The sequence below is a fragment of the Sphaerodactylus townsendi genome, linkage group LG09, assembly GCF_021028975.2.
Source record: "Sphaerodactylus townsendi isolate TG3544 linkage group LG09, MPM_Stown_v2.3, whole genome shotgun sequence".
NCBI classification, from domain to species: domain Eukaryota; kingdom Metazoa; phylum Chordata; class Lepidosauria; order Squamata; family Sphaerodactylidae; genus Sphaerodactylus; species Sphaerodactylus townsendi.
Genome location: NC_059433.1, coordinates 41,751,619 through 41,774,566, shown reverse-complemented (window position 1 = coordinate 41,774,566; position 22,948 = coordinate 41,751,619). Strand labels below are relative to the sequence as shown.

Below are 22,948 nucleotides of genomic sequence, written 5' to 3'. Positions count from 1 at the left end.
TAAAATAAGTTATATTCTTGAATAGCCTGCTTACAGCTCTCTCACATAATCGAGGGGTGAGCAAGAAGCACTGTAGCCAGTGAAGGACTGCCTTTCGTATTGCAATTCCCCTGGGCTCAATGTCAGTTCTGCCACAGCTGCCACACTGGATGATTTGGCTTTTCCGCACAGCACAAGTAAGGATGAGAAAGCCTTATATCCCATATCCCCCATAACTTGTATGCTTGCTGTTGGTTTGACTCATGCACCCTCATTGCATGCGCCTCATAACCAGTGTTTGCATTCTTTTCCCTCTCTTTCTCTTTTTTGCTTTTCAGATATTTCAACCCATTATTTTGCTCATTCTCATTTTAGTTCTGTTCTCTTCACTTTCTTATGCCACTGCGTTTAAGTTGATTTTTCTGTTCACGCTTTTCTTTGTCTTGTAGATTTCAGTCGTCTACTTTTACATATTTTTTTTTTATTCCCTCCTGTCCTTTTTTTATGTTATAAACCCCACCCATGCACCTAACAGTCCAAACTGAGGGATCAGATGGAGTGGCAGCGCAACCAAGACCATGGAGATGAGCAAGAGATTCACCACCAACGAGGCGCCGCCGAACCACACGTCAGAGCTGTTGGAGACTTTAAACTCTACAGGCCAGGAAAGAAGGGTTGTTTCAGTCTAGAGGTCAGCACAGACTATTAAAAGCTTCCTGCAACCTTGAAAGGGAGCAATCAGTGTTTGTCACAGAAGTTAAGCCAAGTGGAGGGAGGGAATAACTGATGCAATACAGCACAATTTCAGTTTGAAAGAACCAGCAGTGCCTGCTTAAAATGTGAAACAAAACCTGGACAGTCTTATTTTGCTTGTAGTTGCTGTCCTTGAGATATTCATCTATCGTTTAGATGGATAGATTGATAGATTATTTGGAAGGTAAAATGTGTTTATAACCCCTTGTGTGAAATGTATTGAAGTGTTGTTTTACAACTTTCTATTTCATCTTCATTCCTGGAAAGCTGAATTTTATACCACAGTTTCCAAGATTATAGCGCTTGAAGGGGGGGGGGGGCAGTTTATACTTAACAAAAACATTTAAATTATTTTCATTTTATGGAGAGATCCAATATTTCACAAATTGAAAAGCTTCTATTTGTTTGTTTTTTAATTTTCATTTCTCACCAGAAACTCTTTAGATAGATATATGTAGAAGAAGAAGAATCTTTATTTACGGTCAATGACCAAATACAATATATGTAGGAATTCCTTATTGTATACATCAGTTTCTCTCTTTTTCCACAGAAAACAAGGACAAATACAAAGCATATTCCATATATATAATTTGAAGGCAATAAAATGTGGTGTGTACATTTATTAAGGAAATATTTTCATAACCAGAAATGGATTTGCAGGAACCAAAAATTTTTCCTGAAGAATCCTTCACAAATATATACTTTTTGTGTTCCTGCTGTACTTGGACAGCTACACCAGCAGTGGCGTACCTAGGCAAACTGTAGCCCTGGGCAAAACCTGAGTTTGATGCCCCCCCCCCCCATGGGCGGCCAGCCTCTTCCACCATGACCAAACAATGATTTTTTTCCACCAGGTTGTTTCAAAGTCACCATCACATTATAGAACATGCCCCAACTCACAGATCTGAACACAGCAATGGGCCATGCCACACAGCAAAAATATTTTTTGAAAACATTTTCAAAATGCTTTCAAAATGTTTTATTACTGCTATGAAAACATTTTATGGTGTTTTATCCAGTCTCCCCAGTTGGGGGAAACAGCATCACTTTCAATGTTACTTAAATTTGGAACCCCAGATTCTCCCTTTAAGGTGGATTTAAACGGAGAAGCTGGGCTTCCTAGTTTAAATAAGTAATGCTGGAATCCACCCCCAAACAGCATCATTTTCAATGGTGTTTAAACTAGGGATCCCAGATTTCCTTTTAAATCCATCTTAAAGGGAGAATCTGGAGTACCCAGTTTAAACAACATTGAAAGTGATGCTATTTTGGGGTTGATTCTCAGTATCACTTTCAATGTTTAAACTGGGGACCTCAGAATCTCCCTTTAAAGCCATGCCAAGGGGGGGGATTTAAAAGGAAATTCTGGGAAAATTTGATGTCAGGGGTGCAATTGCTAAGCTAGCAGCACCAAACTTTCAGGGTATCTTTAGGAGACTCTCCTAATGATACCACCCAGGTTCTGTGAAGTTTGGTTCAGGGGGTCCAAAGTTATGGACCCCCAAAGGTGTTGCTCCCGTCTTCTATTAGCTCCCATTGGAAACAATGCAGGATGGGGCACCCCCTTTCGGAGTCCATAGCTTTGGACCCCCTGGACCAAACTTCATAAAATCTGGGTGTTATCAGTAAGAGAATCTCCTGATGCTATCACCCAGGTTTGGTGAAGTTTGGTTCAGGGGGTCCAAAGTTATGTACCCTCAAATGTGTAGTCCCCATCTCCTATTAGCTCCCATTGGAAACAATGGGGGATGGGGCACTTCCTTTGGGAGTCCATAACTTTGGACCGCCTGAACCAAACCTCACCAAACCTGGGTGATAGCATCAGGAGAGTTTCCTGAAACATCCCTGCTAGCCTAAAAACTGCACCCCATGCAGGCCAAAAACCGAAAAAACACTGAAAATACAAAAAAATCCCACAAACGACCCGGCAGTTTTTGTATCCCCCCTCACAAGGGGGCGCCGTGGGCAACTGCCCAGTTTGCCCAATGGGAGGAACGCCTCTGTACACCAGACAATGCTTTATTTAACATTAGGGCTGCTTCTTCCTCACAGTGCAATTTCAGCCAACATGTTGTGAATATGATGTCACAATGTCAAGTGATAAGCAAGCTTTGGTAAGCGAGATTTGACATTAGCAAGAATAAGCAGAATTTGAAATATATTTGGCATTGTGACATTCTGGGGGCAAATGTAGCCAATTACAACTCAAGGAAAGATTTCCAATAGCACAATAAATTTGCTGTAGAAGGCCAAGAGAAGGAAGTAAATATCAAGGAAGGGAAGGAAGAATACCTGTTGCTGTGTCTTTTTTTTGTACCATTATCTAAATAAGATGGGATAATTTCATAGCCCGGCTGCACTGGCCCTTGTTGATGCTTTTAAAGAAGGTTGCAAAGTGTGACAGTGTGTTTCGACATATCCTTTATAGCAAACTATCAAAAGAAGAAAAAGCATGTAGTTCCCTCTGTAAAATATCTATTGCGTCACCAGTTCAGAGCAGCTTTAAATATATAACTGTGAGTTCAGAAGCACATAATTTATATGGTGAGCTGACTATAAAAAGAACCATACTGTGTTTAGATGTTCAGTCTCTTTCCAGCAAAAAGGACTGGAAATCAGGGATATCACTGACCCTCCTCCCCTCTCCCGCTTGTTGTCTTAATATTTTAAAAACTGATTCCTTTTTTAATGTGAGTGATTAATATACATTTAATTGAATAGATGTACATGGAGCACTGAGAGACAGTGGAGTCAGGCCACCCAATGAACTTCTTAAGTCAATGGGAATCTTAATTCAGGTCTTCTGCTTGATGATCTAATCACTACACCATACCTGTTTGCATCTTTGAATCATTACAAAGATTGGGGCAGGATAACTAAGCTCAACATGTGGGGGGAAAATGCTCCTGTTTGTCCTGGTTAACTTCTGTTGCCCGTCAGCCATGTACAAATTGGAAGGGTCTGAGATCATTGGGGAAAATAGTAAGCGAGCTTTGACATTAGCAAGAATAAGCAGAATTTGAAATATACTGAGGTGACGCTAAACGGTGACTCAGCTCTATTGGCCTGCCAGAGACCATCCCAGGAAGAGCATTTATTTGAAATGTTATGATCATTAAACTTGAGGAAGTGTTATTAATTTTGCATATAATGTAAATGAAATTGTATTAATTTAAGATTTTTTTTAAAACACAGAGTGGTCAGTGATTACGGTTCAGGAACAACGAGAGCAGTAAAAACTAAAATAGTTCCACTTGAATAACCTGTGCAGTTTACACCCCTTATTGTTTAAACAGACAGAAAGGTGTGCAGCACTAGATTTTCACTCCTCTTCTAGTCTGGATGAAACAAGCTCTACATTAATTGGCCTGTAATCAAAGACATACGTTAATATGACACTGTGAAATGCTGCCATAAACTATGCTAATGATGTAGATAAACCAGTGGCTACAAAATGAAAAAAGTTCAACTAATCTCCATCTAGTAATCCTTCAGAATGATGAATCAGTATTTCTTATCTGCATTTGTGATAGTGAGAAGATCATGGGCCTTATTCCACATTCATTAATCCTACTTCCTGCCATTAGTTAAACCAAGATATAGAAGATAGCCCAGTTCATCATAATTTACAAATCAGCTAATAGAGAAGGTACCCATAGTGAATAAAAGTTTGCATGCTAGAGGTTGCAAAGGAGAAACAGACTTGCATAAAGACTCACATTGAAACACAACGCCACATGCAATAAAGTGTCACAATAATGTTTTAGAGCCAATTTTAGTCTTGTTAGCAATATCTGAATGCCCTTTTGTCAGTTTTGGGGATTCGGCTATACATTGTTGAGTTATTTTTTTAAAAGTTAAGCTGCCTTTTTAACAACATAACAATTTCCATTTCAAAAGAGTTTGAGTCTACTGGCATCTTTAAGACCAACAACATTTTATTCTTGGCATAAGTTTTTGTGCGCATGCACACAAATTATTTTTATTTATCCAATTGTTATTAGTTTCAGTGTGCACACTTTAATGACAGAAGATATAGCAGGGCAGGTGCTTTCTGGTGAATGAGGTGTAACATTTGCCTCCATCCATCACCTCATCTGCAGCACTGCTTACCTGTTTGTCTGCATGTGCAAGCAAAATGTTTGTATTTGTTTATCTGCCCTAGTGGCATTCCTGCTTTGTGCTGATGGGGAGGTATATCTGTATGCCAACATGTGCAAGCAAAATACTTGCCCCTTTTCCTAGCAGATGTAGTAGCACCACAAAGCTGAATAGTGAGGAGCCATAGTTTATGCAAGGTCAAATCTGAGCCCTCCAGAAGCCAGAGATGTGTCTGATGTCACCAACACTCAGGAAAAAAAGATCTTTCAGTGCAATCCTCTTCTGTTTGGAAAACATCCCTATCACCATATCTGACTTTATAGCCCTTTAGTACATTATTTTTATGCTAAGTATTATGGCAGACTAATTGTCAGATTAAACACAGCTAAGGTTTACTGTCTATAGTTTGATACCACCCACTAGTCTTAACTGCAAACTGCTACTAATGTTTGAGCTGAATTAGCAGTTTTTAGTGTAAAGTGTTTGTAAAATGTATTTAGATAAACTCTGAGTTAAGTACACATCACAACAGAAATCTGTCTTTTCAAAAATGCCGTAAGTGGAAATCTTTTTTCCCCAGCAAAACCAGACTTTCAGCTGCTTTGATGAAAGGGAGGTGACATGCATGCAAGATACATGCTGAGCTCATTACTCATGACTGGAGCAACGCTCTGCCATTGTGAGACAAAGGAACAGATGCCACACATGAAACATCAGTAGAGGATCTTTAAATTGTGTATATCCTGTGTCTAATCTAATACTAACTCTAAACTGAGTAGATTCAGATGTTCAAAATTTTCCCCACATAATGTTGTGTAATAATCTTCAGAAATCAAATATGAACACAGGAGTAGCTTTTGACTACTGTTACGGAATCTGTGATCATATCTATATTGTAAAATTGTTTTCCCCCTGTCAATTATAACAGCCCAATCCAGAGCCTTGGGGTGGCCAGGAACAGTGCCACTCCAACACTGCCCCACTGCCTCCAGAGGGCTTTTTGGTGGTGTGGAGAGGCAAAATACAAAAAACCATCCCTACTGCCAGAAAGCCCTCCATTGGGCTCAATGAACTTATGCCACCGAAAAGGGTGGTGTCGGTCCCTGCTCCAGACACTGGTGTCCTGGGAGGCAAACAAGGTTTTTTGAGCAAGAACATGAACTTTAAAGATAAAAAATATGGTATATTTTTCTGTTTTGTACTTGAAAGCACAAGGTCCCTGAGACAGACCTAATACCAACTGAAATATTCAAGAGCAATTTACAGTGTGAAGTACTTTACTAGCGCCTTTATTCACCAGAATTAAGTCAGTAGGTAAAATATCAGATCCATGGAAATATGCTGTTACTGTCCCTATATTTAAGAAAAGTGAATAGATTCCAATAGTTTGTTACCAGTGATTAGAATATTATATGCATGTTATAAGTTCGTTGACCGGATAGATTTCAGAATCAGTGCTGGGTACAGAACAAGCAGGTTTTAGATAGGAAGAACTGCATAGATGAGCTGCACTAACAAAGATCAAAACACAGCAAAACAAAAGGTGCACAGAGGATCTTCAAATATTTAAATAGTATTTGATGATCCTAATGTGTTTCACATCAAAATGCTACATCAAACTTTGTTTTCAACGACAGCTTGAAAAGTTTCTCAAACTGCAACCATTTGATTCGATTTGATTCCTAGGATATGTTAATGGCAAGAACTTTAGGAAAACCAAGACTGATGCTAGATTGATGTGATTGGTATGGATGCTCTTTGCTAATTCAACAGTCTAGGTTAGATGTGGGCCAGAGGGGTAAATGAAAGAAAATGTATTATGAAGTCCGGAGTTAAGCAGGGGTGTCTGATGGCTCCATTACTTTTTAATCTGTTTTTAAATGATTTAGCACCTGCACTTAAAGGAGACAAAAACTGGGCACGCTAAAAATACTCATTTTATTGTATGCTGATGATGTAGCATTAATACCACGATCACCCATCAGGCTACAGACCCTAACTCTGTAAAGTAAAATTCATTGGTTTTTTTTTTACAAAAGCAGAAAGAGATCCAAGATATAAATGGATTTTAGAGGGTATTGAGCCATGGTAGGTTATGTCTTTTAAAAATCTGGGAGTAATTTTTGACATGCATTTAATTTGGAAACTTCATTGTAGGGCTATGATGGCATGACTGGCCTGCTCTAGCACATCAGTAAAGTGCTTTTTGCAGGAAAGCTGAACAGTACCTTCTGATAGTGAATACAGCTGTCAGTGCTAAGATATTGTCTCAACTTCTATATGTAGTAGTAGTCTGGGCCAGTAGGATAAATGAGACTATAGTTGAACCATTAGCACAATTTTGAGCCATTAACACAATTAACTGTTCTACAAGATCCTGAAATATGTGGGTGGAACTTGGCCATCATTTCATTGAATCAAGGGTTTGGATACTGGCATTAAACCTGGAACTTAAAATAATATCGGATGATAGCAGCTTATTATATTACTTGAAGTGAGATAATTCATGGAATCAGGCTACAATAGAAAAATAAAATATTGTATGATGCCCAGAGAAAGTAGTTTCTGTTCTAGGGTGACTTTTAGCCTAAAAGATTATCAAGCAGTTGATTATGAAGATTGATAAAAAATGGTATTACCTGCCAGGCTAGGCATGCTTAGTCTACTCTACTAATTCTCCATGGGGGAATTCCACCATTCTTTACAGTCCAAAAAGACTGGTTTAAACTTACAGTTCCAAGTTACAGGTGAGCAATTATACTTGCAAGATTAACAGTGCAATTCAGATGGTGACATCAAGAGAGGGCACTGTGAAGGGTTCCATGCTGCCTTCAATAGAGTTCTGGGTAGTGTAGCCAGCAGTGGGGCAAAAAAAACCACTGCTTCCCAGAATGCTCCACCTTGGACCAGTTACATATTCTCAATAAAATACCTCAGTTATTATAAGTGAGAAACTAAATGGCGGGCAGAATGCTGTAAACCATTTGTGGGAAAGGTGAAGTATAAATGAAGTGAATAATAAATATAGCTGGAGATGAAGGGCAAAAAAAGGTAGTTTGGTTGGTGGATGGGAAGGACAAAAGAATACAGGAAAGGGGGAGAGGCAAGGAGGGCTGGAGAAGAGAAAGAGGAAGTAGTGGGAGACAGAACAAGATGCCTCCCAAAAGTCTTTCTGGGTCTCCCACTTGTGAATTGTATAAATGCAATGCCTTGTAAATCATATGCACTATCAAATATATCTGAGTTGTGTTTTTAAAGATAAAATTATATTAGTCTACATCTCTTATACTGAATTTATTGTGCTCAGAAGCACAGTTTTCCCTTTTTCTGGAACTGTGGGTGTTCTTCAGAAATTGGCAAGAATAGGCTTACTCTAATTAAAAGATATTGAAGCTTTTTGGAACTGTATCCTATTTTAGCAGTTTGTGTTAGAAAAATTTAATAATTTTAAAAGCAACTCTTCACTCTTCTAAAAAGATCGCATTCTATTTATTTTTCAAGTTCATATATCTTACCAAAGCATTCACTTTCTAAAAATGGGAGATGACTGTAGATAAAGACCCATTAAAATCTTGGGTGGCCAAAATACCCTATAGGTATTTTGAAATGGTTACTTGCTTTTTAAAAATATTTTTATTTGTATTTTGTGACATTCATAGGAGTTTTTGAATTCTAAGTATCTGACATAGAGATTTGCCAGCAAAATTGTTCTTTCAGATTGCAAATAGTTTCTTCTTCGTCCTTGGCATCTGCTTCAGGAATTCTGGGAACAGCTTCTGTGTGGTGACCATTCCATGGTTCACAGATCATTTCCAGAAGGGGATTACCTCAGGCGTGATGTAGTATTTCACTCACACCTTTTAGGAGGGAATGAACAAGAGAAGAGAGAAAGAGAACATGCTTTGTACAAATGGAAGGAATGCAAAATGAGAGAAATCCCTTTTCACTTTGCCACCTTCCTTTGCCTTGTTTCTTGTAGACTTTTCTTTCCCTTGTCTAGGGGTGGTCCACTGTGAGATCAGATTGTTGTAGGCTGCTAGTGGTTGATCCCTAACTCATGGCCATAATTTCAAAGATAGATTTTTATTAAACTTTGGATTTAACCAAACTTTTATTGCAGCTGACTGACTAATTATCACCAATGTGTCTATTCCAATTATTGCCAATTAAAATTTGAAAATATAGATTCCCCTGCTTTTATAAGATTAGAACAAATATTCAATAAATATTCCATAAATTTCTTGTAGACAGATCTTGATAATTGCCTTAACTTCACAGACTTAGAGGATTACACTACCCACAACTGTAAGAATTTAGGCTCTTGTTCAGAATTAGTTCCAATACATACACAGCTTGAGTATGGCAGATTCCGGATGGCCAAAAACAGTAATGTGAAAATGGGTATGGCGGATTCCGGATGGCCAAAAACAGTAATGTGAAAATGGTGTGAAAACGGTGTAAAATTATTTAAAATGGTGTAAAAGGGTTTACATCCTTTTCACTCTGCTGCTTTTGGCCCATGCGGAATCCGTCTATGTGTGTTCTTATTCACAGTGCAGTGGAGATAGATGCATGCAACTAGAAGCAACTAAAGATATGGTTCAGTTCTTCACAACAAATGCCCCATGATTTAATCCATATCACAGTATGGACTCCATATTCAGCCTTATTGTACAGTTCCTGATCCAACAAGGGAATCCATGTCCATGGATTTTTCATTTATTAGGAAGTGTATTTTGCTGATTATGATCACCATATAGTGAATACAGTTTCTTTTATTTGTGTAGTTGTGGGTCTTGGTGTCTGTCCTGTAGTTTTGTCAAACCTGTAAGAAACTTACCCATTTGTCCTGCTGATCAGCTGAGGGACTGCCATGTTTTACCTGTACAGAATGTATCGATACAAGAGCTTCAGGCTCAACTTGAGCAGGAGGTGAAACTTCGCCAAGAAGAGCAAGAAAAACTTTCAGAGAGGATCATTCAGGTAAATACATAACCTGGCCACTGGAAGAGATCTGTGTCTTTAGGAAGGTGTACTACTTTTCTGTCTGTCAGTGGCTCACAGTATTGAAATGAAGAACTTTAAAGTTCTTTGAATTGTGTATTTCCTAGATGATTTTACTGTGGATTGAGTCTGAACTCAAAATTAAATTGAATAATTATCTTATTTGTACTATTAGAACCCATAATTCTTACTTTGAATCCTAGTAACACAAAAGTTAAAAATACGTTTCTGACTGTAGGAATATGGTGTGATTCAGGGCGCTGAATTCTTTATCCAGATTTTCAGATATAGTCTAGTTCCAATTCTTAAAGTTAATGGCATGTTAAAAATATAACAGAAAAGTAATTAAACATGACACATCTAGAAATAGTATTTTCAAAGTAACACTTTGCATTAAAGGTACATCTTCTGGAATTATTCAAAATTATTACATTTCTGTAGATCATTATGGAATAGAACATTGTAGATATGTTGCTTTAGGGGTCTCCTTATTTTCTCATGAATACCTTTTAATGATTAGCAAGCTATTTTCTAAGTGCAAGATTAATGTAAATGGAATCTTTTTTCATTCATTTATTAGTAAAGTTTAAGATAAAACAGATGTGAAATAAAATAGATGTGACTTCATGACAATTATTCAGGTATGTTTTTCACTGAGAAATAGCTTTTTCTGGTGAACTCTTATGAATATACAGGTAATGATACTAAGAGAGTCTTTGTTGTTTGCCTGGCTGATAGCTAATTCCATAAAGAGCTTTTAGCAAATGATGCTGGAAACTTGAATATTTGGATACAGTGCTAGAGAACATCAGTGCTGACAGTCTGCATCGGCATAGTTTCTTATGCTAAGATGTCCAAGATGGGACCTTGATTTTCCAAAAATAGTGATCTTTGGCTGAAGAAATAGAATGGACAATTTCCCCACCTAAACAGAAGGGGAAAACCCAAGGCTAAGGACTTCTATGGATTGTCAGCAAATGGAATTTACACACTGTAGTAACAGGGTCAGGGTCATCGGGATTGCATCTCCCCATATTGTCCTACAAAGCCCCTCCATTCATTGGAGGGGAACCTCCTGGTGACCCCCCGCCCAAGGAGGGGTGGAAGAGGTGGGAAGAATTAATGTTATGCCATCAATTTAATTATTAGGCCTACATTATTTTAACATTTTGTTAATTGGTTTTAAATGTTAAATTAGGATTTATATTTTAAAGTTTACTGAATGTTTTAAATTATGTTGTAACCCACCCAGAGCTCTTCGGGGATATGGCAGGATATAAATCCAATAAAATGAATAAATATGGGGAACATATTGAAAAGGACACAGTGGAAAGAACAACGTATGTGTAAAAGGAATAAAAATGTTTATGCTGCAGAAGTCTGATCTAAGTTGTAAAGTGTGTATTTCCCCAGCAGGTTATTCACATATGGTTAATTAAATTAAGTTTAGAAACTGTGGTCTTCAGGTTTCTTGAAAGTCAATTCCCTTGCCAAGTTCAGTTAGCTGATGGTAATTAGAATGAGCAGTCTTGATTTAGCTTGCCCAAATAGGGGGGAAAACAAACCCTGGAGAGCAGTATCCCACTGATATTGAACATGGTTGTTCTGTTTAAAGCTAGAAGAGGACCATCTACAAAGCCTGCGGAGGAAAGACTTGGAGGTGCAAAGCTTGACTTTGCAAAACAAACTGGAAGAGAAGACGTGGAGTCAGGAGAAAAACCTGATGCATCAAGAACTCAGGCATTTCAAACAGAACACCTCTCTCCTCTACGTCAAACTGAAATGGCTGCTGAAACAGTTGCGGCAAGGCAAGGAGAAAGGAGAGGACATGCTTGAGGTAATTCTCCCGTGTCATTTAATGGACTGAAACTGCAAGGGAAATGCAAGATAGATTATTCCATTATGTAGAGAATTCATTTTGAGAAATAACCTTGCTTTCCAGTCCCAGTGTCAGAGCAGCCCTAACTGCAGAACTGTTTCATTTATTGTTAGATGGAGAAATTGCTGAAAAGGAATATGAAGCTGCCAGCTACTGGATTTTTTAAAAGTACATGTGATGAAGGATCACCTGGCTGACAATCCTAAATTATATCTTATTTCTAAATCAATGTAATCTCTTCTACAAATACATGGAATAAATACCCCTCCACCTCTCTCTGTATCAAATCACTAATAGCAACTCCAACAAGGGGCTTTCAAGGCAAGTGAGAAGCAGAGGTAGTTTGCCCATCCAAGTACTGGCCCAGCTAAGCTTTTAAGATCTGATGCAACTGGGCTAATACCATACCATTCCACACCCCTCCCACATTATTAGAAGAGGTTTAATACATTCATGTAGTAACAATTTCAAATCAGTTTGGAGTAATGTCAGCATTTTCCACAATGTGAAGGGCCCTTAAGTCTGTCAAGAACATGTTGGCTTACTAGCAGCAGAGTCTTAAAATACTGGGAAATATAAGCAATGCATACATCAGGCTCATCATGAGTAAAATGTTTTCACACAACTCCTACATCACTGTTTATAATAAATGGACAGGAAGAGAATGTTATGCCTTTAGACTAATCGCCCAAAATAACCTTAGGAAGAAAAATATATCAATCAAATCCAAACAATTATGTTTAAAAGATACCTATTTTTCTGCAGTGCTAATGTATTTGTCATATTTGTGACATCGTGTAACATTTATTCATTGGGAATCTGTATGATTAAAAGTAGGCAGTGCCAGCGATCTCTTTGGAATTAATCAAGGACTATTCTATATTTAACTGTAAAGCTCAATGTAGAGGGCATTGCAATAAATTAATGGTATTAGTGACTATGTAGACACTGGCCAGTGTCTGGCCCCTTCCGCACCCGCAAAATAATGCGTTTTCAAACCACTTTCACAACTGTTTGCAAGTGGATTTTGCCATTCCGCACAGCTTCAAAGAGCATTGAAAGCAGTTTGAAAGTGCATTATTCTGCATGTGCAGAATGAGCCTCTGAGTCTGGAATGGAGAATTGCCATCTTTATAGAAAGAATGGGGAAGCCCCTGCAAAGTGTCGCATGCTTATTAGTACAGCTATGTCACAAAGTTTTCATACAGAAATGCATCTATATCTTTAGTCACTTTTCCTTTTAGTCAGACCTCCTAGACTCCGTATCAGAATTCAGTTCTCAGTTTGAAAATAAGGGTATTGAACGAGAGAAGGAAAAGGAGGAGGAAGATGGAGCGTTTGCACTGACAGATTACTCTCAACATTCCACTGAAGAAACAAGTGAGCATGGACCACAGCTACAGACTGCAGAATTGTTACAGCATCAACAGCAGGTATAGGCAGATATGCATGTGCTTATTACTCTGTCCCAGTAATCAAATTCTTTCTGTTCTGCTGCCTGTCTTTTAAGTATAACCATAATTATAGTTGTTTTAGAGATACTGAGTTTTAAATGTGTCTCATTTATTATATTCATGTTTAATATGGGGAAAAGAATTGCAGCAGCCTTTTCCCACTGATGTTGTTAGTGAAATATTCCATTTCCTGTTCAGAAAAGGATATTGTTATTGGATGGTTTGAAGCACCAACAATACACCATCAAGTCATTAGTGGGAGGGGAAGTTTTCTGTTTCTTATATATAATGTAAGAACTAGAAATGTGTGTTTAATTTGATGAAAGAATTTTTTAAAACATGCCCAAATACTTTCACTAGATGCGCTCTTTTAAAAGCTAGTTAATGTTGATCTCTTGTCTTCTTCTCTCAAGTGGATTGAGAGCTTTTCCTACTTCGGGCTTGACCTAGATTCAAGTCTTGGAGAAATACCAGTAAAATATGTGAATGTTTTCCAAAGTATATTTGGGGTGCAGTCCAGCTTTGTTAAGATAATTATTCATTAATAGCTTTGTTAAGATAATTGTTCATTGATAAATGTCAGCATGTGTATATGTGCAGAAAGAGAAAGAGCAAGAGAGTCCCACAGCTTCAAGCTAGACAAGACAGCTGTGATTCCTAATTATGAACAGCAAGCAAAACTTTTCACATAGGACTCAGTAGGGTTCAAAAAGTTGGATTCCTTGGTTAAATCCACCCTCATTAGGAGAACTGCTTTGCTATCTAGTTTTTAGTACAGAAATGGAAAAGTGATGTGGAAGGAATGGGCAAGTCTGGTAAATGTGCGATGGTAGGCAAAAGTAGCAGAGCAGTGTGTTTTGTTTGAGTATGTACAAAACAAGGGGATAGCATTTGAAGCCACATTTCTGAGCTTGCTTAGTGAATCAAACCATTGTCTATTCTCACTGGTAGCAGCTCTCCAGGGTCTCAAGCAGAGAAAGTTCTTTCCCAGCACCTGCTGCCTGAAATCCTTTTACTTGCTGATCTTAGGACTAAACCTGGAACCTTCTGCATGTACAGAATGTGCTTTATCTCTGGGCCATGCCCTCTACCCTAGTATGGGTCCTTGTGACAGGTATGGAATTGTACCTAGTAGTCTTCTTGTGTACGCTGGTGCTGGTTGTCTCAGGGATGATGTTGAAGACTCCTAGTTCTGGGTGGCTTCAACAATCATACAAGTCCCCTTAACACACAACCTTCAGGATTTCATGGCAACCATGGGCCTGGTTCAAATTATGATTGACTCACTACATTTATCAAAGCATACCTCCACCTTGGTGATCTCCTCTGTATAAAGGGATCATAGGCCCCTTCCGCACATGCAAAATAATGCGTTTTCAAACCACTTTCACAACTGTTTGAAAGTGGATTTTGCTATTCCGCACAGCTTCAAAGAGCACTGAACGCGGTTTGAAAGTGCATTATTCTGCATGTGCGGAATGAGCCATAGTTTGAATGTGAGGGAATTTTATCATGATCCAGTTGTTATATGCTGAAGCCTGCTCTCTATGCTGCTGGTCCTGTCCACAGGTGTATGAAACCAATTAAGATGGTCCATTCACAAAGACTCATGGATCTTTCTAGCTTCTTCATGGTGTTGGGGGCATTTCCAAGTGGAATCTCTGACAGTCCTATCAAAGTCTGGATTGAACTGAGACCCAGCTAAAGAAGAGTCCATTCAGCTCCATGGTTTATCAGGGACCAGGGGAGAATGATCTGGCAGGGACAATAGCTAGTATAACAGCTGCAAAATAATCAGGCTGAATCAGACCAGTGATAGGCTTGCCCTCTCCACCTACAAACTGGGAATGACAGAGCCACTGGCTAAGATTCCCCTATCGTGCTAAGCAGCCAGCCTGAAGTAAAGGCTTTGCTTGCACTGTCTCTAAAAATTTTATATCATAACTCTGATCTCAAGGAATATGCAAACTGGGCCATTGTTGCAGTGCTTATTTCAGAATTTATTCTAAAAGGTATTCCATTCAATTGATCCTAGTCTAACAAATCTAATTGCCTGTAAGGAAGTATGGTTAATTTATAGCTTACAACTCATCTCTGCTAGGGGTGGCGCATACCAATCAGCATTAAGTACATTCCAGTATTGCAAATAAAGTCCTGCTGGTGGAATATCCCTTGTGCCAAAGGAATGCTGAGCAGAGGACCAATTCTGTTTTCAACGTGCATTTCTATATAAAAAGATGGTGGGGTGGGGGGTGGGCATTTATTTATTTATTTATTTATTTATTTATTTATTTATTTATTTATTTATTTATTTATTTATGAGTTTTTTTTATACTGCCCTACCCCCAAAGGGCTATGGGCGGTGGACAACATAATTATACAACATACAATTAAAAACCCACTTAAACACAGCGGTCAGCATATAAAACAGCATCAGTGATGTATAAATGCTGATGTATAAATGTCTTATTCTGCTGAGAGTTCCTGTGCTTACAAGCTCATGCACCAGCTCCTCTGGTGACCCAACCCAGAGGTGGGTGTGGAAATCCCCCTGTGGAGCCAGGGCACCCCGACACTGGTGTTGATGCCTACCCCACTGTCACAAGAGGCAAATGCACTAGTGGGGAGTGTTACTTATCCCAGTGGGCGGGCACTGTGCTGCTCTTCAGTGCCCAACCTGGAAGCCGCCATTCTTGCCCAGGCCTGCCAGCACAGAAAACTGCGCTGGCATGGCCAGGGGCAGACCAGGCGCAGACCAGGGTGGAGCTGACCTTAGTTGGCTTCCACTGCCTGCCCAGGATCCATAAATCAGGGGAGCATCTTGGAGATATGCCACATTTTTGTGGCATATCTCAATAGTCTCTGGTGAGGAACTTTGTCAAAAATCCAAACTTCACATACAGGGGTCAGTGCTATCAGTCACAGACCAGGAAAGGGGTTTGGGCGTCTTAGTTGATTGTTCCATGGGAATGTCAACTCAATGCATGGCAGCTGCGAAAAAGGCAAACTCTATGCTGGGGATAATTAGGAAAGGAATTGATGATAAAACTACAAAGATTGTCATGCCCTTATATAAAGCAGTGGTGCAACCGCACTTGGAGTACTGTGTTCAGTTCTGGTTACCACATCTTGAAAAGGATATTGAAGAGATAGAAAAAGTACAGAGAAGGGCAACGAGGATGATTGAGGAATTGGAGCACCTTCATTATGAGGAGAGGCTGCAGCGTTTGGGACTCTTTAGTTTGGAGAGGAGACGTCTGAGGGGGGATATGGTTGAAGTCTATAAAATTATGCATGGGGTAAAAAATGTCAAGAGATAGAAATTTTTCTCTATTTCTCACAATACCAGGGGGCATACATTGAAAATGCTGGGGGGAAGAATTAGAACTAATAAAAGGAAACATTTCTTCACGCAATGCATGATTGGTGTTTGGAATATGCTGCCACAGGAGGTGGTGATGGCCACTAACCTGGATAGCTTTAAAAGGGGCTTGGACAGATTTATGAAGGAGAAGTCGATCTATGGCTACCAATCTTGATCCTCATTGATCTGAGATTGCAAATGCCTTAGCAGACCAGGTGCTCGGGAGCAGCAGCAGCAGCAGAAGGCCATTGCTTTCACATCCTGCATGTGAGCTCCCAAAGGCATCTGGCGGGCCACTGCAAGTAGCAGAGTGCTGAACTAGGTGGACTCTGGTCTGATCCAGCAGGCTCTTTCTTATGTTCTTATGCCTCAGTCAGGTCCGAGTGTCCAATTCCATGGTTGCCTCATAAGGCCCTTGAAGGAATGCAAAGGAAGTGGCAGATGCAGGGGCTTAAACTTCTTGTGCAAAGTGATCCTCAATGGCAAATAGGCTTTAACTGGAAATAAGCCCCTCTCAAGGGAAAACTGTCTGTAAAGGTTTGAAGGGAAGAATCAGTTGATGTCCAAATCTAAATTTTCAACATTACTGGGACTTTTAAACATTACAGAGCACACTGCTTGGGTCTCCATCCTCACCCTGTGTCAGAGATGGCTTGGGGGTCTTCTAATTCCTGCATGTGAAGTTTCTGATCAGCATCAGGATGATGGTGTACAGAAAAAGGGGGGCTCAGCCTTTCCCCTGCACTATTTTCCCAGTTGGGGTTGCTGTTGGGCCTATGGGCCATCTGTTGCAGAGAACACCTGGATTTGGAAAATGGTGCAGAAGGGTGAAACCCTTTCACCACATACACCATTGTTCTGATCCCGGTACCGTGCATGTAGGAACTGAGGAAAGCCTACAGGTTATGTTTGATTCTGATACAGCTGTCACATTATGGGCCCAGGACTCAACCTGCTTGCTGTGTAAAGAGGATGTAGAAATTAGTTTTGGAGTGCACATTGGCCAGGGCAACATGGACTTCTGCTCTGAGAAATCTCCACACAGTAGCCTGTCAAATCTTACAATATTTTGTAGCGTGAGGAAAAACTACAGACACTATCTGACATAGAGGCAGAAAACAGCGCTGGAACATGACTAACATTGTGAGCAGTTTGGGGATTTTTTAAATTATGGAAGCAAAAGGTAAAGACTGCCTCACTTTCTCTCTAGAACCCCTGGATAAACAATGTTAGCAATAGTAATCTGCCCAGTCACTATGGCTCATTCCGCACATACAGAATAATGCACTTTCAAACTGCTTTCAGTGCTCTTTGAAGCTGTGCGGAATAACAAAATCCACTTGCAAACAGTTGTGAAAGTGGTTTGAAAACGCATTATTTTGCGTGTGTGGAAGGGGCCTATGATTTCAGCACTGAACAGCATTTCTTCTCTATTGGTACAAAGTGGCAGCTAGACAATACATGGATTTCTAAAATAATGTGTAATGGTAAATGAGTAGACTGTAAGAGGTAGGTCACAAAAGGGAAGTGGATTCACTGTAATTCTTGAGTGGCCGATGTTCATATTTAATGTTTTATTTTATATCTGAAACTTTCAACATCATCTGTGTCCACAAAGAGAAATGAAATATGAGAGGAGGAAGCAAAAACAGGGGAAAAATACTTGTACACCAGAGATCCCATGTCATATTAGGCTGTCCTGTCCAACTTGAACCTGGCTACTTCATTTGTCTTCAGCAAGAGCTAGTCCCACTTTTATGTCATGTGACTGTAAAGAATGGGAAATGCTAAAAATGTGGCCCTTCCATCTACTTTGTCTCATTGATACTGTTTTTCATTTAGCCTATCCTGGATTGCTAGGAGCTTCTTTGAAGGATGAACCAATACAGAAGCACAGTCAGTCGTTAACCTTTAACTGAAAGCTTTCACCCTTTCCACTGTAGTGAAAAATCAAATAATGCAGAAAACACATTTATGCTATTTTAGAGGCAGGTTGAATCGGAGATTAATTTGAATGCTGAGGGCTGACATATTTTGAATATAACCAAGCTTGATCTTTTAGGTCCATCTCTAAATTATGCAGCTTGAGTTCATTTGGGGTGAATCAGGGAAATCTCCTTGTGGCAAGCAAAGCTTTTTAGCATTTGTTTCAGGGTGGAATTAGCGTTGTTGATTTATTTTGTTCTGTGTTTGAAAGGAGGTTGAGTATTTTTTTATCCATGTTGCTGATTAACCTTAATGTTGCAGTTGCAAGTATGCAGAAAACATTTTATCGTTTGTAATTTTAAAACATTATTAAACTTGCCACTAGCATCACAAACAGCATTTGCTTCCACAGGCAAAAGAAAATCACCAACTTTTAAATGCCCTGAGAGTTCTGTTGGATGACTTTCGAACTGAGCTTCAGGAGGATGAGAAAGAACATCACAGCCTCCAGCAGCGGTATGCCACTGAGAAAGCTGCTTGGGAGGTAGAATGGACTAAGCTGAAGTGTCAGTTGGAGCAGGTAAGGTTCCCCTAGTCTAAATGGAAAGGCAAGTGATATGTTTCTCTGACTGAACTGAAGATGAGTGAGAGACAAACACTGAGGAATTATTTTTCTACTTATTGCGCATCCAGTTATACCATAGACATGGTGATCAGTTATTTTGGGATGAATTGACTTTATGTTCTATTGACTTTACGTTTGTATACACAGTTTCATTTCAGTTCGTTATATGAGTTAAAAGGGACTCAGCAGCCCACAGCAAAGTTTTGACTAGGCCATATTTCATTTATGGATAAATAACTGTAAAGAATAATTGGTTGTCTCAATTTTATTAAAGTGGTATGGTTAAACGTCTAGAAAAGCCTTGTTAGGCAAGGTTTCTCAGAACAATAAGCCCAAAACAGGAACTCTGAAGTTATTCTTGTTTAATGAAGCTCTGGAACAGATTTGAACAGATTTTTCAACCCTGCACATGTATATAAGTTTCCTGATCTAAGACTACTTCAAATCTCGTTCAGTGTGAACAGACAGTATCAACATCTGATCTTTAGTTCTTTTTATGAATGCTTTTCTAAATATTAAGAACTGTGTTGTTGTGACAAAGTTAGTGATGGTGCAGAACTCCCGAGGCTTGTGTGTACTATCCTTGGACGTTGTATAGAAGAATTTTGAAATCAGAAAGTCAAAAGTGTTTAGTTACCAGATTGCTAATTAAAACTAAAGCAATCAATTTGACTGTTTGACAGGTTTTGCTGTTTTAAAAAGGCACTGGCCAATTAACACACTGTATTTTCCCTTCAGGCATAAGTATTGGAATTTTCAGAAATATCTTAGCATTTTTGTAAAAAAATATCAGTAGGATGTAAAAGAGGGAGAATGAATCTTGGAGTTTGAGAATGAATCTTGCAGTTTGAGATTTAAGGACTAGCTGACACTGCAGCCACAGATTGCTAAGGCTTTACTATTCTTTACACAATATATCAAAGAAAGATGGGCATATAAAGTTGTCCTTAGACAGTTCAAGAAGTATTTCGTACCTTAAACCTTGGAGATAAAGCTGCTTCAAGACTTCTTTGCAGTCGTTGCTGTCCACATCAGTGTAAGCACCCCAAAGTCCTTAATTACAAAAGACTTTCACAAAAAGTAATTAGGGCAGTGTTAAGCAGAGTCACACTATTTTAAGCACAATGCTTTCATGGTCAGTGCTCAGCATTGAATACTAGATTATAGACTGAGCCATTAGATATGTATAAAAAGTATGTTATAGCTGCCTTTTTAGAAGAACATGCATTTTGACAATTTAAAGCTTATGTGTGCAAAAGAACAAAAATATCTGGACTTGTTAACTAAGCCTGACATGGGTTTTGCCATGAAAAAGATGGTTGCAATAATACTTTTTTTTTCATTTACAGTGGGAAGGGATGAATGAAAAAGCACAGAGTGACCTTGGTCTTGATATAAAGGCAGCTTTTACGAGGGAGAGAGAGGAGCACAAGAAACTCCTGACTGATAGTCACAAAACTGTGATGAACTTGCAGTGGCAAATCCAACACAGCGAGAAGAAATGGAATAGAGAAAAGAAAGAGCTTCTGGAACAGCTGGATAAAGACCATCGAGAGTGGGAGCAGCAAAGGAAGGACCTGCTGAGGAGGCTGGAACAGGTAAATCAAGGCCTGATCAACCTAATGAAGCTTCTCAATAATTGCATTGCAACAAAGGAACTTTGGGGAAGGATTTACAGCATCAGGTGGTCCCAGATTTCCTGCATAATTTTCCCCTTGACAGATTATCAGAACCCAGTGCAGAGCCGTATAGGGAAAAAATGGCACCCGGATACAACTCCTTCTCCGGGTCCTCCCGCACCCCCCCTGGGGCAGGACTCGGAGATGGCCCTGCCCCCAAGCCCCCTACAGCCCAGCTTCTGCCATCCCCAGAGCCTGGGGAGAGCAGGAGCTAAGCCAGCCTCCAGATTTTAAAAGCACAGGGGCGAGGGGGCAGGGTTCAGGGCGGGGCCTGCCCCTGGCCTCCATGCTTTTAAAAGCACATTCCTGGAGGCTGGCTTGGCTCCTGCTCTCCCCAGACCCTGGGGAGATCAGAAGTCGGGCTGCAGGGAGCCCAGGGGAGTAGGGCTCGGGGGGCCCTGCCCCCACCCTCAGCCTCCATGCTTTTACAAGCACGTCTGTGGAGGCCAGCTTGACTCCTGCTCTCCACAGAGGAGGGCAGAAGCCTGGTTGCAGGGGGGGAGGGGAACTCAGTTCCCTGTTCACTGGGAACTACATTTCCCAGGAGACCTTGGGAGGAACACTCTCTCTGCCTCCGTTCATGTGACCATTTGGGAGTAAACCAGCCTGCTCTGAGCTCTTGACGGGAGGGGGGAGAGTGCTCCAAGTGGTCAAACTTTCTAAAAGCCTTCCCCATGTAAGACTGCACTGAAGACACAACAATGAACGAAACTAAGGTAGGTGGGAGGGGCAGGGGGGCATGAGGGGGAGGGGGTCAGGGGCATAATTTTCTTCCCCCAACATGACCCACTAGTGCACGCTTGGTGCACAACTCGGCACTCTGCCTCCTTGCAGCTACACCACTGCATAAGGGTATTGCAAAAGGATATGTACCCAGGAGTCCACTGACTTAAAAGGGCAGGGACATAGTTGCTTTGAAAGGGAAAGCCTTAGCAGACAACGCAGCAAAACCATTGAAAAAGGGCAATAAAATCTTGAGTACATGAAGGTTCTTCATAACTTTAAATTGACCAGAGAATCCAGAGAGGAGGAAAGATTACCCTTAGATAGCAAGGCAAAGGCAAGCAAAGAACATGTCCTCCAAGTATCAAAATGAATGTAATTCTTATCTCCAGCATAGATCAATTTTGCCACATATTTTTACATCGATATACAGGAAAAGAGAAAAGTCCTCCAGGTTCAGGTTCACAAGGGATGACTTCTGTTTAGAAAGCTGGAGCCAGGCACAAGCTTCTGTTGAGCTAAGACCAAACTCACAATGGAGGGTCAATGATAAAAAGCACCTGGAGAGCCTTTGCAAACTAATGTTTTCATACGATAGTACCCAATCCACAGAGTCTTGTTTCAAACGTGATAGTACAGTTGCCTAATTATATTTCATAATTGCAGCATTAATGAATACAACAACGTCACTAAAAACTTTCATTATGTTTATAGGTTTCAGATTATTAGTTCTTGTTGAACTCTCTCCTGTGTTTTGTCAAAGGCTTTCACGACCGGATTCAACTGGTTCTGGTGGGTTTTCCGGGCTGTGTGGCCATGGTCTGGTGGATCTTGTTCCTAACGTTTCGCCTGCATCTGTGGCTGGCATCTTCAGAAGTGTATCACAGAGGGAAGTCTGTTACACACTGTGTCCAGAGAGAAGGAAATGTTTGGGGTATATATTGTCCATGTCCCAGGGTGGGGAACCAATCAGTGTTTGGATGGAACTTGTTATGTAAAGATGTGGTTGATAATATTGTATTGCGGGTTGATAGTATTCCCTTCTATCTGGACACAATGTGTAACAGACTTCCCTCTGTGCTACACCTCTGAAGATGCCAGCCACAGATGCAGGCGAAACGTTAGGAACAAGATCCACCAGACCACGGCCACACAGTCTGGAAAAGCCACCATCTCTCCTATGTTGTTTTCTACTTCAAGTTCACTGAAGTGTTATTCTTTGGTGACATAACAGAAAACCTAATTATTATCTAGTTCACAGTTATTCTTAAAACTGGGTGTTAGGTTATGAAATGGTGTACATGTTGTTCATTTCAACACACGAATGACCTATGCAGGTTTCACACACAGTCATTGCTAGAAAGAGGTACAATCCTAAATTTCTAAGTATAATTTATTTGATTACCACTGCTTGCTAGTGGAGTCTTCCATCAAGGGCTGAGTTTCTCCAGCTGCTCAGTC

General features: G+C 40.0%; 1 protein-coding gene across 2 annotated transcripts in view; it reads left to right on the top strand.

The window, feature by feature from the left end:
* LOC125438869 (microtubule cross-linking factor 1-like) overlaps window positions 1-22,948 on the top strand; it is an 86,493-nt gene that overhangs the window by 55,443 nt on the left and 8,102 nt on the right. For both annotated transcript variants that reach the window (XM_048507503.1, XM_048507502.1), the window contains exons 6-11: window positions 515-670; window positions 9,724-9,816; window positions 11,453-11,674; window positions 12,961-13,149; window positions 18,873-19,040; window positions 20,435-20,683. In XM_048507503.1, the coding sequence (XP_048363460.1) occupies window positions 515-670; window positions 9,724-9,816; window positions 11,453-11,674; window positions 12,961-13,149; window positions 18,873-19,040; window positions 20,435-20,683 (1,077 nt within the window). The remainder of the gene's footprint in view (window positions 1-514; window positions 671-9,723; window positions 9,817-11,452; window positions 11,675-12,960; window positions 13,150-18,872; window positions 19,041-20,434; window positions 20,684-22,948) is intronic.